Here is a 15357-nt window from a genome sequence, read left to right on the forward strand (position 1 = left end):
CTCCTCCTCCTGTTTGCCAAAGTCTCTAATAAACCAAAGTCCACATCCGGTTTACCCCCCTCAGCTCCCCTTAGCCACAACCACCCCACCCAGAACAGATGGGTGGAGGGAGGGGCTTCAGAGTAGTTCAGGATTTTCATGCCAGAGATGGTGAGGGAAGGGGAAGCCATAATGCCACTCCAATTCAGAGATCAAGCAGTCTGTCCTTAAGCTGTGTTCCATCAGCACTCCTCCAAACAGCCCACCCAGCAGATGTAAAACCACAAGCTCACTGGAGCATGCTGGGCCCAAAGGCCCTTTTTCCTTTATGAAGTCCACAGGCCTTCTCCTCTGGGCTGGAATTCACTCAGGTGGAACACCTCACAGCCCTCTCCAACCCCATTTCAGCAGTAACTTAACATGCAGGCAGTGGGATTTAAGACTTTAATATCATAAACTGGTGTCAGACCTGCCTCTCACAGTCAGGCCCTTTCTGGAGCCTCCTATCTTCATATTGTCTGGAAGGCTGCCTGCAGCCAGGGCTTCCCCCATTCCCTAGGAAGGACCCAGCATCAGCCTGAGAAGGGAGGCAACAACAGTGAGAGTGGGAAGGTGAGACAAAAACTTGTGCAGGTGCATATGTGTATGTATTTACTTGTGTTGACACATGTAAAGTGTCAGGTTTAGAGACCCCAGCTCAGGGAAAGTCTAGGATGGGAGAGGAGGTAGGGCACAAAGAAGCACATCTTTTCTCCCCAGCACCTTGGACTCACCCTATCCCAGGGACAGACATATATGGGGTAGCAGGATACTCATCCCTGGGGCTCAGCCTTCAGGACTGGAGCCCTTTTAAGCCTAGTGGAGTCACAGATCCAGTCTGTGGGGATACTAAGTTTGTCTCTTTTTGAAAGCCCTGGAAGGGTGGGAGGTAACAAGTAAACAGAAAAATCTCTTCTAGAAGAACTTGACACCTCGGCCATCGCTGACAGTGATGATCTCAGCCTTGTGCTCCTGTTGCAGAGCCTGCAGAGCCCGAAGTAGGGTTGCCTCATCCAGCCCATGGAACTCTGGACAGGAAGAGATGGGCAATTAGGGATGCTCAGTTCCTTGGACTGAGGAGAGCGGTCAAGCTGGAAGCTGAAACCTTCCAGAGCCAGGGTATGCATATGCCATCTACACTGCTACAGCTGCCACCCACATTTACTGGGCACTCCTTAAGCGTAAGGGTGGAAGAAAGCCTGAGTCAGCATAAAGTGAGTTCAGGCTTATTTCCCCCTCCCTGGTTCTCCTGTAACCTCAGCCCCCACAGCCCTCCTACCCCTTGCCCCCCAACAGTGTCTAATACACATAAGTGACACCATCTGCTTTTGGGTCACAAAGAAGGGGACCTGCCAATCAGTCCTCTGGAGGTCAGGGCCCTTGTCACTGGACACTGACCGTAACTGCACATTTGTACAAATTAGGGCCTGTCTTAACACAAAAAAATACAGCCACTGGCCCTAGCTAGGAGACTGTTAAAGTCCAGCACTGGTATCATTCCTAGTTGAAAGGGACAGAGCTAGGAGCCAAAAGCCAGCTGAGTATCGAGATATGGCAAGATATTGCAGGGAGATGTGAGAGGCAGCAGGCAAGCCCTGACAGGCTTGCTCACCTCACCTCCTGCAGGGGCACAGCTCAAGTCAGGGAAACTGCATTCAGAAGAAGCCTCTAGCTTTCCTCAGCCTGAATGATGGACTGGGCCAGACTACAGCACTGAAGTCATGGGGTGATGGTGGGAGTAGCAAGCAGAGGCCTGTAGGGCAGTGGTGAACGGCCAAGAGTAGTAAACTCTGCCAATGCATCCAGGAAATAACAGAAAGGGAGGTATCCCCTGTTGTCCCAGTAAAGACTGGAATGTTTGGTGATCCTGGGGATCAGGATAAGGAGTCAGAGAGAAAAATGCTAAGAAAGTGTTTACACTATATAAAAATCAAAGAGTATACAAATCCTTGCCTGGCCAAAACCCAAAGTATTTAAACGGGATGGGGGTGGGGCTGGGGGTTTTGGCCCAATTCCTTTAGCTGACACCCACAGATCTTGAGCCCTCTAAAAGAATAAAGGGTGAAAGAGAGCCTGAGTCAGCAAGGAATAAGATTTCGGGCTTAATCCCCCGTGCTGGCTCCTCAGCTGGCATCTACAGTAGTAATTCTTAACTTTCATGGGTCACACACCCCCTTGAAATCTTGTAATGTGAACTTTATTACTAGAAAAATGAAAATATAGCCCGGCACATGCCTGTAATCCCAGCAGTTATGGAGGCTGAGGCAGAAGTATCACAAGTGCAAAGCCAGCCTTAGCAATTTAGCAAGGCCCTAAGCAAATCTGTGAGACACTGTCTCTAAATAAAATATAAAAAAAGGACTAAGGATATGGTTCAATAGTTAAGTGCCCCTAGGTTCAATCCTTAGAACCTCCCCCCGTCAAAAAAGAGCACCTATACCCTCACAAACAAAACTAGGGGTTTTTGCATGGAGTCTTTGGATATGGGCTAAGAACTTCTGTATTATGGAATTCAAAGGCATAGAAATGTGAAGTCTGAGTGTCAAAGAATTGGAGAGAGGAGGTTTCTGATGACAAAACTGGAAGAAGGAAAAGGCATTTACCCTCATCCTCTGTGTCTTCCCCATTGGTCAGTTCATACAGGGTGAATACAGAGTTATTTTGGCCACTCCTGGAAACCTGTGGACACAGAAAATGACGTTAAATAAGAATCAAGAGTCTCCTGGGAGAAAGTAAACTCACCAGCTCTACTGCTTTCATCCATGAATGGTACTTATTCCCAATCCAGAGCTGATGGTCACCTCTGCAGAGTGATCCAAAACCCACAAGCCCTACAGGTGCTATATTTATATGTGTACACACACATTTAGAACCACTAAACCACAGGCCTTCACGTGCCTGAAGAGTGACCTCTCACTTGGTTGTTTTCCTGTTTCAGGAATGGGTGGTGTGTGTTTGTTATATTTAGGTTGTTGATGCTTCCTCCCCTCCTTTCTCCCTTGGGAATATCTGGGGTTGGTGGTGGCTAGGAATGTGGGAGAGAAATTATTCTGTCCCTACACCTACACTCCTTCAGAAAGTCTCATTCATGTGGACAGTGCCATAAGAGTGCAGTGGGGGAAGGGCCCCAGGTTCTTTTTCTTCCCCCCTTCCTTTCCCCATTTATCTCCTGTGGCCAGAGGCTCCAGCCAACAATAGCACTCATGGTTCCCAGTATTGCATTCTCTAAACATGGCCTCATGTACCCTCTGGCCTCCTACAGGCAAAGAAAGGGAGGTTCCACGTGGCCAGAGAAATTGTCATTGAGGGTATTTGTATGGAAGGCCTACGCTTCCTCTCTCTGACCCCTCCCCACTTTGCCAAGTCTGGATCTGGGAATACCAGGTTATCTGCTTGGGCGCAGGTAAAATTTTCCTTTGCCATGGGTCACTGCTTAGTACTTGACAACAGGATGGTCTCACCCACTGATAAATGAGTTTCCCCCATTCTTCTGGCCTCCGCCACATGATCAGGAAGCTAGACTTGTTCTTATCCAACCACTCGAGATTCCCTGTAAAAACAGACTTATGAAAGCATCATGCTCTAAAAGAGGGACAAGGAATACTAGGGTGGGTTGGGGAAGAGACTGCTTTTAGAATAATATTTTACCATCTACAAGGCACCCATTCTTCTTAGCCCACCTCAGACACTTCAATTTTGTACACAAATGAGGGGGGAAAGTCAGGAACTGGGCTGTCTACTGTACAGAAAGCTCTGGGCTTCCAGGCAGGGGACAGAAAAGTTATTAGAGGGAAAAGATACATCCTAATCTACCCTCAGGAAAACCCAACTAAGAAGAAAAATAAGAAATCTGGGGACTTGAACCCACCTTTCTTCCTTAGTTCCTCTAATACAATCTGGATTGATTCCACAGGAAGTTTCCCTGGTTTAAGGTCAAGGGAAAGGCGTACATTTGAATTGGATTGGATAATAATTCTCAGAGCCAGTCCCATGCTAAGAACCATCTTCCTTTCCCTTCCCCACAAACATGCTTCCAATTTATTCACAAGATAAAAACTGGATTTGGGTACACACCTATAAGCTTAGTAATTTAGGAGGTTGAGGCAGGAGAACTGCAAGTGTGTGGTCAGCTTATATAATTTAGGGAGATCTTGTCTCAAAATAAATTTTAAAAAAAGATAAAGAGGCTGGGGATGGGCGCTGGGGCTGGGAGCTGGGGATATAGCTCAGACGGTAGAGTGCTTGCCTCACAAGCCCTAAGGCCCTGGGTTCAAATCCCCAACACCGCAACAAAAAAAAAAAAAAAAATGCTGGGGATGTGGCTCAGTAGTTAAGCACGCCTGGGTTCAATCTCTAGTATCAAAAAAAAAAAAAAAAAAAAAAAGGCATTTCCTGAAGATTCTGATACTTTTTTTTTTTTTTTTTTTAAAGTACTGGGGATTGACCCTCACAAATTAGGTATTATAGGAAGTAAGGTAAAAAAGAAACTTCCAATTAGAAAGAGGAGCTTTAGAAAATGAAAGGTACTACCATTCCTCATCCTCTATCTTCTCATTTTTCTTCACCCTCTCTCCACAGATATTTTAGGGATTAATCAGGCAGTCAAAACAAATGTCCCTCACTTCCCAGAAACGGGGTGGGTGGAGAAAATTATTAAAGGTTAATACCGAGTTTGAGCCTCACACAGAAAGACCAGAGATTTCAATTGCCAAAATAGGCTCTGGTTGAAAAGCTTGGCATTTGGCTTCAGGGCAGAGATTCTAAGACTCGAGCACTAATCACTGTCAAGGGCAAGAGGGTTTGGTACTAAACCTGGGAGTTAAAATGGAAGTCTCTCGCTGTTTTCCAAGTCCAGTTTGGGTAGAAACCTACCTAATGTGGAAAAAGTGAGAGGGAGGTGAAGTCCGGAGTTGTGGAAAAGTGTGGAAGTGCGTGTGTGTGGGCTGAAGGAGAGCCTGAGGGAGGATACGCTGTAGCTTGACGTTGTTGAAGAGTGGGCTCTCCTGCGCTTCCATCACCGTCATGCTGGACTGTTTGTGCAGGCGACAGAAAGACAGGACCAGCGAGCACCAGGCAGCCAGTTGCTTCTGCCGAGTGTCCACGTTCGGCTGTAACCTGCCGAGTGAAGGGAGTAGGGCGCAGAATTAGAGGACGCGAGGGGCAGCACTTGCCCGGGGGCGCGTCTGGAGGAGAAAGTGGGGGACTAAGGATGATAGCGGCTGGGTCCTTTCTCCCCCTCCCCAAGTGATGCACCAAGGCTGAGCCCAGGACCCCGGGGAGGGGAAGGGAAACAGCGGGGCTTCTCGGGGTCCCAGCCTCACGTAAAGAAGGGCGGGAAGCGATACTGCCACGGCCACTCGAAACTCATCGCCATCGTAGTAACCCAGGAAACCCGGAACCTCCAGAAAGGGGACTTCCGGCATCCGCTTCAGCACGTCCGGGCAGTAGGCACAGCAGAAAGGTTCCGATCGCCTCTTAGTAGGCTGGCGGCCCGATGAAAGGGCTTGCTGTCATCAGCCAGTCCCCTGCTATTATCCTTAAAAAAAACCTTTTTATCTTTTAAAGCGGAAAGAGCCATGGGAAGTCTTCTGATTCAATGTCAGAAAAGGGAAGTGAGTTCCCCAACGCAGCACAGTTTGTTAGTAGAACGCAGGTCTCCAGACGTAGTGTCACTGTACTACGCATCGTTTAATATTAATATGCATATTAGTTACCACCTAATTAAAACTCCCCACGATTCTACAGTCTCCTCGATTCCTGTCTTTTGATTCTACCATTGCTCTGACTCCTGTAGCCCCCCAGTAGGAGCACATTTTGTAAGTTGTATCACTAGAGACTGTTCTGCTTCCAAAGACTCAGAGCTACCATCTTGGTCACCCCTCCCAAGTCTCAACCTCAAGTCCCAAGATCCTTTTGGATCTTTTTTTAAAATTTTTTTAGTGCCGATGGACCTTTATTTTATTTATTTATGTGTGGGGCCGAGGATCGAACCCAGTACCTCACACATGCTAGGCAAGCATTCTTCCACTAAGCCACAACCCCAACCCCCGCTTTTGATCTTATCTGACTCCTTACACAACCTACCCTACTCGGTTCTGTCCTCTTGCTGCCTACCTACTGGTCAGTTCCCAAACCAGAATTATTACTCCATGGCCCCCCCAATCCCCATCCTCTTTTTTCCCCTGTTTTATGACTTTGATGCCAGGCATGTGAATCCTTTAGTCGTTCCCTGTCACCATATTTGATTCATCCCTCAAAATTCCTCTCCACTTTTACTCCTTCTTTTACAAGGGCAACCCTTTGACATGTCTTCTTGCCTCATTTTTCCAATTTCTTTCAGGAGCACTTCTCTTTAATCTAATCTCTTTCCCTTTTCCCTGATTCCTCTCCTTTAGACCACAAACATACTTAGGCCATCCTACTTAAATATATGCAAATAAATATGTGCATACTCTTGACACTGCGCCTCAATTTCCTGTCTATCTCTAAACTTTATTTCACTCAAGTCCATCATTAGGCACAGTTTAGGGTCCATAGAGCATCCAACAAATATTTGTTGAATGAATGAATTAATTTATCAGCTTCCTCAAAGACCACCTTTTTTTTTTTTTTACCTCCTTGACACTTTTACCTATTCTGTGACTACTTCTTCGATCTTATTTTTGTCTCCATTTTTCACTCGTTCTTCAAAGGTGGGTATTTCCTTGGTGTCAAACCTCAACCTTCTTCTTTTCAAATGCACCTTATCCCTTAGAGCTCTTATCCCTTCTGTGGGTTCATATTGCCTTTCTGTGCTGAAGACTCTCAAACCTCTATTTTCAGACCCAATCTTTTCCCACTGCACCTCCATTTCTAATTCTTTGTGGGACATAACAGCTTGTTCCACTGTTGCCTCATATTGTACACCTTTTCTTCTGGCCAGTTCCTCTTCCAAATGGTCCTTTTCTATTATCATTGTCCTAATATCTCAAGTTCAAAGTTTGAGGTTCCCCTAACTTCTCTTCTCCTTCACTCCCTCATATCCAAGTCCTGCTGATTTGCTCCCTACATACTTGCTAGGCAAGCGCTCTACCACCAAGCCACAACCCCAGCCCTGCTCCCATTTTTAACCACGTGTTTTATAATTACTTTTCATTTCCCTACCCTGGCTCCTTTGATCCATGTCTTCATTTTTCAAGCTTGAATTATTACAATACTTTCCTAATTTATCTCCCTATCTTCTCTCTTCCCTAGGAGAATGTGCTCCATCTAAGGTCTTGTCATATCCCAACTCAGCAATCACCCTTCTGTGACCACACCTGTGATTGTCTCAGCTACATGTGATCCCTCCTTCCTTTGCACTTGAATAAAATTTGGGTTGAATTGCTTATATGACTCTCACACATTCCATAATTTTTATTTGTACATATGTCAAATTTCCCCCTAGATAAAAGTCGCTGAGGGCAGACACCAGACTCTAACCCGTCTTTCCAACATATCACACCACACAGTATCTTATATCAACAGCCCTCAGATTTAGATATATAGATCAATAAAATTTGGTGAGGGGCTAGGGAGATAGCTCAGTCAGTAGAGTGCTTGCCTTGTAAGCACAAGGTCCTGGGTTCATTCCCCAGCACCAAAAAAAAAAAAAAAAAAAAAAAAAAAAAAAAAAATTTGGTGAAAGCAAATATGTGCCAAGAAGGAATAGATATATTCTTGGGGAAGACAGCTGTATTCATAGAGATATAGTAAATATTTATCTTAGCTGAAACCTCAAAATAGTCTTAGGGGTGCTGGGGTTGTAGCACAGTGGTAGAACACTTGCCTAGCACATGTGAGGCATTAGGTTCAATCCTCAGCACCATATAAAAATAAATAAATAAAATAAAGGCATTAAAAAAAGAAACACCTTTAAAAAAAAAATTCTCAGGGAACAGATGTGTCTCTATAGGCATAAGTGTTTTCTGAGAGAAGTGTGTCTCTGGGAATAGGTACCTTCCAGGAAACACAGACGTACATCTCTATGGCACAGAGAGGTGTGACCCAGGAAATGGACACGCATTACTCAGGGAGGCAGATATTTCAACAAGAAGGAAAGTTTCTAAAGCGGCTAAGTGTGCCACAGGAATAAACAGTGTCTCCATGGAGAACAAAATTGTTTTGTAGTTGTTTTGGGTCACCTGACAGGTGAGTCCAAGGGAGGGCTGGAGATGAGGATTCTCTAGTGAGAACTGGGCCTCAATGACTAGGGAACATTGTTCATATAAGAAATGGTGAGTCAGCCAGTTCAGTGTAATCCCAGTGACTGGGGAAACTGAGGCAAGATGGCAAATTGGAGGCCAGCCTCAGGAACATAGTGAGATCCTGTCTCAAAAATAAATTAAAAGGTCTTGGGATGTAGCTCAGTGGTAAAGCACCTCTGGATTCAATCCCCCAGTACCAAAACAAACAAAAACAGAAATGGTGAGTTGCACAAAAGGGCTAGGTAAGTCCCTAGAAAGTAGGAAGATATCTTAAGGTGGCATATCATATTGATATGTCTCAGGAATCTGATAAAAAGTCAAGCTAAAAATCAGTGGCTACTACAGAGATGACAGTTCTCTGAACCCAGGGTCCAAATGCTCCTCTGCCTTGAGCTTCTTCCACATCTTCTGGTCGTTGGCTTTAGTGGACACCAGGGGGCAGTGTGTGGCCAGTCGTAGGCCACACCCTGTCCAGGGCACTGTAGGATGTTTGCCAATGACCTGAGGGGGAGTGGTGAGCCTAGGGGAGAAAGCCCCCACTGCCTTTAGCCTCAATCTTGAGGTCCTTAGGGATAGATTCCCTTTGATAGGTTTCTGTTTCTCAGGTTCTGGAAGTAAACTGAGGCATGAAGAAAGGGAGAAGTAAAGACTTCCAGGTAGCCTCCCTTCTTTCATGCAGATTCCACTCTTGCCCCTCCCCCCACTTATCCCCAATCACAGGCTCCCAGCTGCTGTCCAGACCGGAAGGGAGTCTCTTCCTGCTGGTTTCCTGGAGCTGGGTTTGGATAGGGGCAGGAAAGGCCCCTCCCGGGGAGGAAGGGCTATAGGGTATGACTTTAATGTGAGGGTGGGGGCAGGTGAAGTGAACAGAATAGTCTAGAGTCTTCCCGCTCCCCTACCCAGAGCTGAGTGCCTGTGGGATTGGAGCGACTCTGGGAAGGACACAGGCACCACGAGGATGGGGTAGGGGACATTGTACAAAAAAAAAAAAAAGAAGTTTTATTTTGAAGATTACAGAACTTATGGCATGACCCTGACTCACCTCCATTTCCACCAATCCAAGGATTTGCAGTGGGAGTGAGAGTGAGAGAAGTGGGCAGGGAGGGGAGGAGAGAGACCCAGGGGCAGCTGGGGAGACGAGTAACATGGTTTCAAAGCTCATGCCACCCTAGGCCTGGGTCTCACTGTCTTTACTCCTCCATACCACAAGAGTGACGAGGAAGGGGATGAGGCAGATGGGGGCTATGATCATGGCCAAGAGCACATCCTCAGGGGGATCCGAGAAGCTGGGCTGCACCAGGGAGCAGTTGGCAAAGTGGATCAGGTGGGTCTCAAAGATGATCCTCTCTGCCCAGGGATTGGGGAAGCCCAGTCCAAACTCCTCCGCCTCATGCTCCAAGCAATCTCGAAGGTCGCTATAAGGCCTGAGGGCAGTGGAGGACTGGAGTGAGGGAGGGGTTGGGCCCAGGTAGAGGAGTATTCCACACTCACTTAAGGGCCAACCCCTAGCCCAAGACCCCTCCGGCACTTCCCCTACCTGCTAATCATGGTCCAGTCACACCAATCCTTTTCAATGGAGTCCATATATATCTTATAACCATTCCAGCAAAGTAGGGCATTTGTCTTATAATCTTCCACCGTCTTCCCTGTGGATACAGATGCTGCACAATGATCACACCCCTGGCTCTCCCTTCAAACCCCTGGCACAGGTATTTCCAACAGGAGCTCCTAACCTTGTCTTCAACCATGGGAACCCCTCCAAAAGACACTTTTGGCTGAGGGGAGAATCCCGGCACTGGAATCTTTTAATGACTTCCATGTGCACAGCACTTCCTACCCCAGCCTGACAAGCTCCTCCACATACACCTTTTTTCTGAATCTTACTCACCTGAGAGGTGGGCTAGCTCAAGGCTGGATGGGAGGTTTTGTTGTGGGATGAGAGGTAATAAGATCACAAGGAATCCCAAGAGAGGAGTTTAGTAGGGCACCAACTGGGATTGGGCCTGCCTTGTTGGAAAGAGACCCTCCCCCCTGACCAGGCTCTCCTCTTGCCCTAGGGCACCCTCTCAAACCCTTAGGTACCCACCTTCCTCCTTCAGGCTGTCCTGAGTGGGAAAAGTTTGAGCCAGGGACTCCTGGGGCTTCAGGACAGCTGTGGGAAGAAATGGGAGAGAAGAGTAGGATGGTGGGTTCTGGTCAGTAGAGCCTGCTTGGAATTGGGGGCTAAGACCCTGAGAAGTCAGGGTTACCTTGAAAGAGAAAGAGGAATAATCCATCCTCCCACGAGATGTCTTAGTGCTGGGAAGGGACAGGCTGGTACCAGCCGCTTCCCTCTCACATCCAGGCCCAAAGCCCCATCTCTTCTGGACAGCCCAGGACCTCCCAAGACCTCTCTGCGGGGACCCCCGCTGGTACCCAGCTTTCCCTAAGTGGGTAGCAGCTCGCAAGCGCCCGCCCCCAGGTGGGGCCACCTGAAGGACCGCGCTGCCGGGCACCTCAGTCCGCACCCGTACTAGGGCGGGTGCTGGCCTCGGCCACCCAGCTCCCCTCCTCTCCTGGGCTTCCCGCGCCTCCCGCCCGGGCCCGGGGACGCTGCGCTCACCACCCAGCAGGAGGAGGAGGCGGAGCGCTGTCGGCCACCCCGCGCGGGTCTCGGGGAATCGCGGGCTGCCGCCGGTGCGCTCCGCTCGGAGCGAAGCCATCGCGCGGCGAGGAGGCGAGGAGGGGCGGTGGAGCTGAACCGGGCCCGAGCGGGGGCGCCTATATCCCCGGCCCCAGCCGCAGGAAGCCGCGCCGCTTCCTCGGAGGGGCTGGGACGGCTGCGGCCACGTGGGGGGCGGGGGCGACGCCCGGGGCCGGCGAGCTGGAGGGGGAGTAGCTGCCGCACCCGCGCCTGGCGCCCGCGGCTCCCTCCGCCTCGCCGGCTTTGGCCACGCTCTTTTCCAGCTCACCCTGCGGGGCTGGACAGCTCCCCTCGTAACCCTAGTACGGGGATCCATTTCCTGAGCCCGGCCGTGTGGCGCCCAGGACTCGCTCCGGTCTCCCGGCAGATTCTTGTTGCACCCTCCCTTTCGGGACAGGAGGGGCGAGCTGCCCTCCCCGACCTGGAGAAGGGGGAGGGGGCTGGGAGCTCCGAGGGCCTCTACGGCAGGGGGTTGGGGCACGCTTGGGCGGTGGGGGAAGGGGCGCCTGGAGCTGGGCCCGGCTGCTCAGAGTTCCTTTTCCCTGGGAACACCCACTGATGTCAGCCGGTCTGCCAAAATCCGGGAGTAGAGGGAGCCGGCCCTACAGAATCGGTAGAAGGCGAGAAAGCCTGGGAAGCGGGCTAGCGGAGAAAACAGTCAATTACTCCCCTTTTTGAGGGTCCTAGACCGCTGCATTGGCGGGTGGGAGGGCAAAAGTAAGATGGCTACGTTCCCAGGAGAAAGGTGGCCATACTTTTGAAGACCAAGGTTTCTAGAAAGGGGACTGAGCCACTTAATGTGTAAGGTGGGATTATTATTATTATTGCCTGGGACCAAACCCAAAGCCTTGCATATGTGCTCTACCTCTCAGTTATCCCTCCAGCCCCAAGGCTATTATTTTCATCATTTTACAGAGAAGGAAGGTAAAGCTCAAGGAAAAAAACCCCACACTTGAATTCAGAACCTCTGGGTCCTAATTTTATCTTTCTACTTCCCAGCAACACAGGACAGATTTGCCTTCAGGGCTGCTGGTGTAAAATGTGGACACTGCCTTCCTCCCTAAACTGTAGTGAGGGTGCCATATGTGGAAGGGCATTAAAATCACTCTGCAAATGCTAGATTCCTTCCTCCTTTCCTAAGTGACTGGCCTAAGGTCACACTGCTGGGAATCCTGAAGGCTGAGCCTGGGCCCCCAGGGGCCCTGCCTTCTGCCAGAGAACCGCTGCCTCTGTGTTCTGGGCCAGTGCTTCATTATCTTGAAGCAGACGAGGCGCCCAGGAGCTGGTTTGGCCATGAAGTTCAACTCCCAGACACAGCTGTCGGCACCACACTTTCCTAATTACTCCCAGATACTGACCCTTGGACTCAGCTGCTGCTGTTGTCCCAGTTTACTGATTCCTGCCCATCACAAATTATGATCTTTCTTGAAGTCTTCATCTCAATCTCCAGCTCTTGCATCATGGCCACATGGCATGTTATCCTCCTCCATGACTAGACTCAGGAGATTGTTTTGGCAAGGCATCCGTGGGAGAGGGGAGGTGGCCCTTTTGATTCATGTTCCAAAACCTTCCCAGTAATGATCATTTCTGCAATGATACAGAAAAAAGCCAGGCAGCCCCACTTCAGGCTGGGGACCAAATCTGTCCCTTATCTTCCACCCAGGATTGCCCTTTCCAAGAAGGAAGCATGATTAAAAGGGAGGTTTCTGGGTGATAAAATGGGAGGAGGGGGCAAGGAGGAGCACAAGGAAAATAAGCCATTTCCACTGCTGGAACCAGATGCACATGAGCCCATTGTGGGGTTAGGACTGGTCGCAGTCATGATTAAATGTGAGAGTTCAAAGCCAGCCTCAGCAACTTAACAAGGCCCTAAGCAACTTAGCAAGACGCTGTCTCTAAATAAAACATAAAAAAGGGCTGGGACTGGGGCTCAATGTTTAAGTGCCCCTGGGTTAAATCCCTGGTACCAAAAAAATGTAATAAGAAAAAAAAAAAAGATTAAATGTGACAAAAGCAAATGTTGGATTGAATAGGGCAATCTGGTACACTGAATAAAAAGACAAACACTGATTAGGATTCTTAAGGCAGGTTCTGCCTCCGTCTTGCTGTGGAACCTTGCAGCAGATCATTTTCCATTTCTGGAGTTCAACATTTTCATAGGTAAAATGGCCTCAGAATGAAAAAGGGAAATAGGAGCAACTTGATAAGAAGTGTTATTTTGGGTTTGGGATTGGGGTTAAGTCTGCATCATGGTGGAGGACTGCTTATTAAAGTCATTCCTGGACTTGGAATTCCAAACCCTCAAATGGGAGAATCTGTGAATTTCCTCTCTTGATTTTTCTCTTCCCAACAGTTAGATGTGTGGATTTGTTCGGGGATTGAATGGGGTGGAGGATTACCACTGAGCTACATCCCCAGATCTTTCCTTCCTTCCTTCCTTCCTTCCTTCCTTCCTTCCTTCCTTCCTTCCTTCCTTCCTTCCTTCCTTCCTTCCTTCCTTCCTTCCTTCTTTCCTCCCTCCCTCCCTCCCTCCCTTCCTCCCTGCCTCCCTTCCTCCCTTCCTTCCTTCCTTCCTTCTTTCTTTCTTGATCTCATTAAGTTGTTTAGGGCCAGGTCATGTTGCTGAGGCTGGCCTCAAACTTGCTATCCTCCTGCCTCCTAATCCCAGCCTCCTAAATTGCTGGGATTACAGCTGTCACATCCAGTTTATGTGGGTGTTTTTATTGATCCCTTAGGGCATCCTGGTAACTGAGGATGTACTTTCAGGGTCCTTTGGGGGCTGATTAAGAACTGGTGGCCTCATCTTCCTCTTCTAAGAGGTCATAGAAGATATCTCATGATCTGCAACGCTGGGAAAGGAAGGGCTTCATCTGGGACTGAGACTGGTACCTTTCGAAGTCCACTTCTGCTTTAACTATTTAAAATATACTTTTAAAAATATGTATTTTTAGTTGTAGATGGACACAATACCTCTATTTTGCTTATTTAGTTTTTTTATGTGGTGCTGCGGATGTGTAGCGTGCTTCACACTTGCTAGGCAAGTACTCTACCACTGAGCTACAACCCCAGCCCTAAAATATACTTTTTGCCAGTGATATATGCCTGTATTGACAGCAACTCAGGAGTCTGAGGCAGCAGGATTGCAAGTTCAAGGCCAGCCTCAATAACTTAGTGAAATCCTGTTTTGAAATTAAAAAAATAAAAAAAACTGAGGATATAGCTCAGTAGTGAAGTACCTCTAGGTTCAATCCCCAGTAACCCCCCAAAAAAACCAAATAAGTAAAAATAAAATGTACTTTTAATGTAAACAATACAGGAATGTACACTAATTGCAAAATATTTAATACAGGAAACTCTATATCCCCACTCCTGTTTGACCTGCCCATAAATTTTATATTAAAAAAATGAGATTTTGGGGCTGTGGTTACAGCTCAGTGGTAGAGTGCTTGCCTAACACATGTGAGGCACTGGGTTCAATTCTCAGCACCACATAATAAATAAATAAAATAAAGATATTGTGTCTATATACAACTAAAAAAATATATTTGAAAAAAATGAGATTTGGGGAACTGGGGTTGTAGCTCAGTGGTAGGGTGTTTGCCTAGCATGTGTGAGGCACTAGGTTTGATTCTCAGCACCACATATAAATAAATGAATAAAATGGAGGCCCATCAACATCTAAAAAATTTTTAAATGAGATTTAATATCCCCATTATTCAATGACATTTTACACTCAACATTATGTCTTAGGTATCTTTTCATATTACAAATAGATATGCATCTTTCCTTTTAACTGTGCATAGTATTTACTCTTTTTTTCCATATGTTCAATGGCATCTATTCTTTTGTGTGTGTGATAATTTTAAAAAATTACACATCATTTATTATCACATGCTGTTGATTCTAATAAAGAATCGCTATTAATTTAGTTGGCAGTGATAATAGCATCATTGTTACATATCTTACAGTTATTAAGTTCTTATAGTTTTTGAGGAATACTTATTACATGGAAACTTCTATATCATCACACTGCTTTTTGTGGGAAAACAAATTTTATTTTAAAGTAAACTGAAAAGAGCAGTCAAGGGCACCACATTTACAAACTAGAAGGCAGCCCACAGATAGCATATTCATTTGGCAAAGTTTCAATCAGAAGTCTTACCAATTCTTGCTGATCCTCCAACGCCTAGTTTCCTCTTTAGGTTGAAACTAAGTAGTCTTGAAAATGTCCATGATGTATTTGTTATCCAAATACACTTCCATTTCAGGAAAGGGGAAACCTGGGGTCAACTTATTGGGGCATCTGATTGGTTATTGAAATTAATAATTAAGTGAGAACAGAGGGGCTGGGGTTGTGCCTCAGTGGTAGGGTGCTTGCATAGCATGTATGAGGCACACTGGGTTCGATCCCCAGCACCACCTTAAAAAAAT

General features: G+C 47.4%; 2 protein-coding genes across 3 annotated transcripts; both read right to left on the reverse strand.

Moving 5' to 3' along the window:
* Window positions 1–409: 409 nt before the first annotated feature.
* VPS25 (vacuolar protein sorting 25 homolog) lies at window positions 410–6092 on the reverse strand. 2 transcript variants are annotated; one of them, XM_079132770.1, is made up of 6 exons: window positions 5340–6051; window positions 4988–5133; window positions 3887–3940; window positions 3480–3568; window positions 2622–2697; window positions 410–1046 (listed from the first exon to the last, which is right to left on the reverse strand). In XM_079132770.1, the coding sequence occupies exons 1-6, from the start codon at window positions 5390–5392 to the stop codon at window positions 934–936; spliced, it is 531 nt and encodes a 176-aa protein (XP_078988896.1). In that variant the 5' UTR covers window positions 5393–6051; the 3' UTR covers window positions 410–933. The 2 variants fall into 2 exon arrangements, with proteins under 2 accessions (XP_078988896.1, XP_078988897.1); XM_079132771.1 differs by lacking the exon at window positions 410–1046 and adding an exon at window positions 1395–1771 and having other exon boundaries at window positions 5340–6092.
* Window positions 6093–9226: 3134 nt separating this feature from the next.
* On the reverse strand, window positions 9227–11201 carry RAMP2 (receptor activity modifying protein 2). Its single transcript, XM_079132769.1, has 4 exons — window positions 10846–11201; window positions 10330–10395; window positions 9781–9889; window positions 9227–9667 (listed from the first exon to the last, which is right to left on the reverse strand). Exons 1-4 carry the CDS (start codon window positions 10943–10945, stop codon window positions 9412–9414), a joined length of 531 nt encoding a protein of 176 aa, XP_078988895.1. The 5' UTR covers window positions 10946–11201; the 3' UTR covers window positions 9227–9411.
* Between the last annotated feature and the right edge of the window lie 4156 nt (window positions 11202–15357).

The sequence above is a fragment of the Sciurus vulgaris genome, assembly GCF_902686455.1.
Source record: "Sciurus vulgaris genome assembly, chromosome: 3".
In the NCBI taxonomy this organism is placed as follows: domain Eukaryota; kingdom Metazoa; phylum Chordata; class Mammalia; order Rodentia; family Sciuridae; genus Sciurus; species Sciurus vulgaris.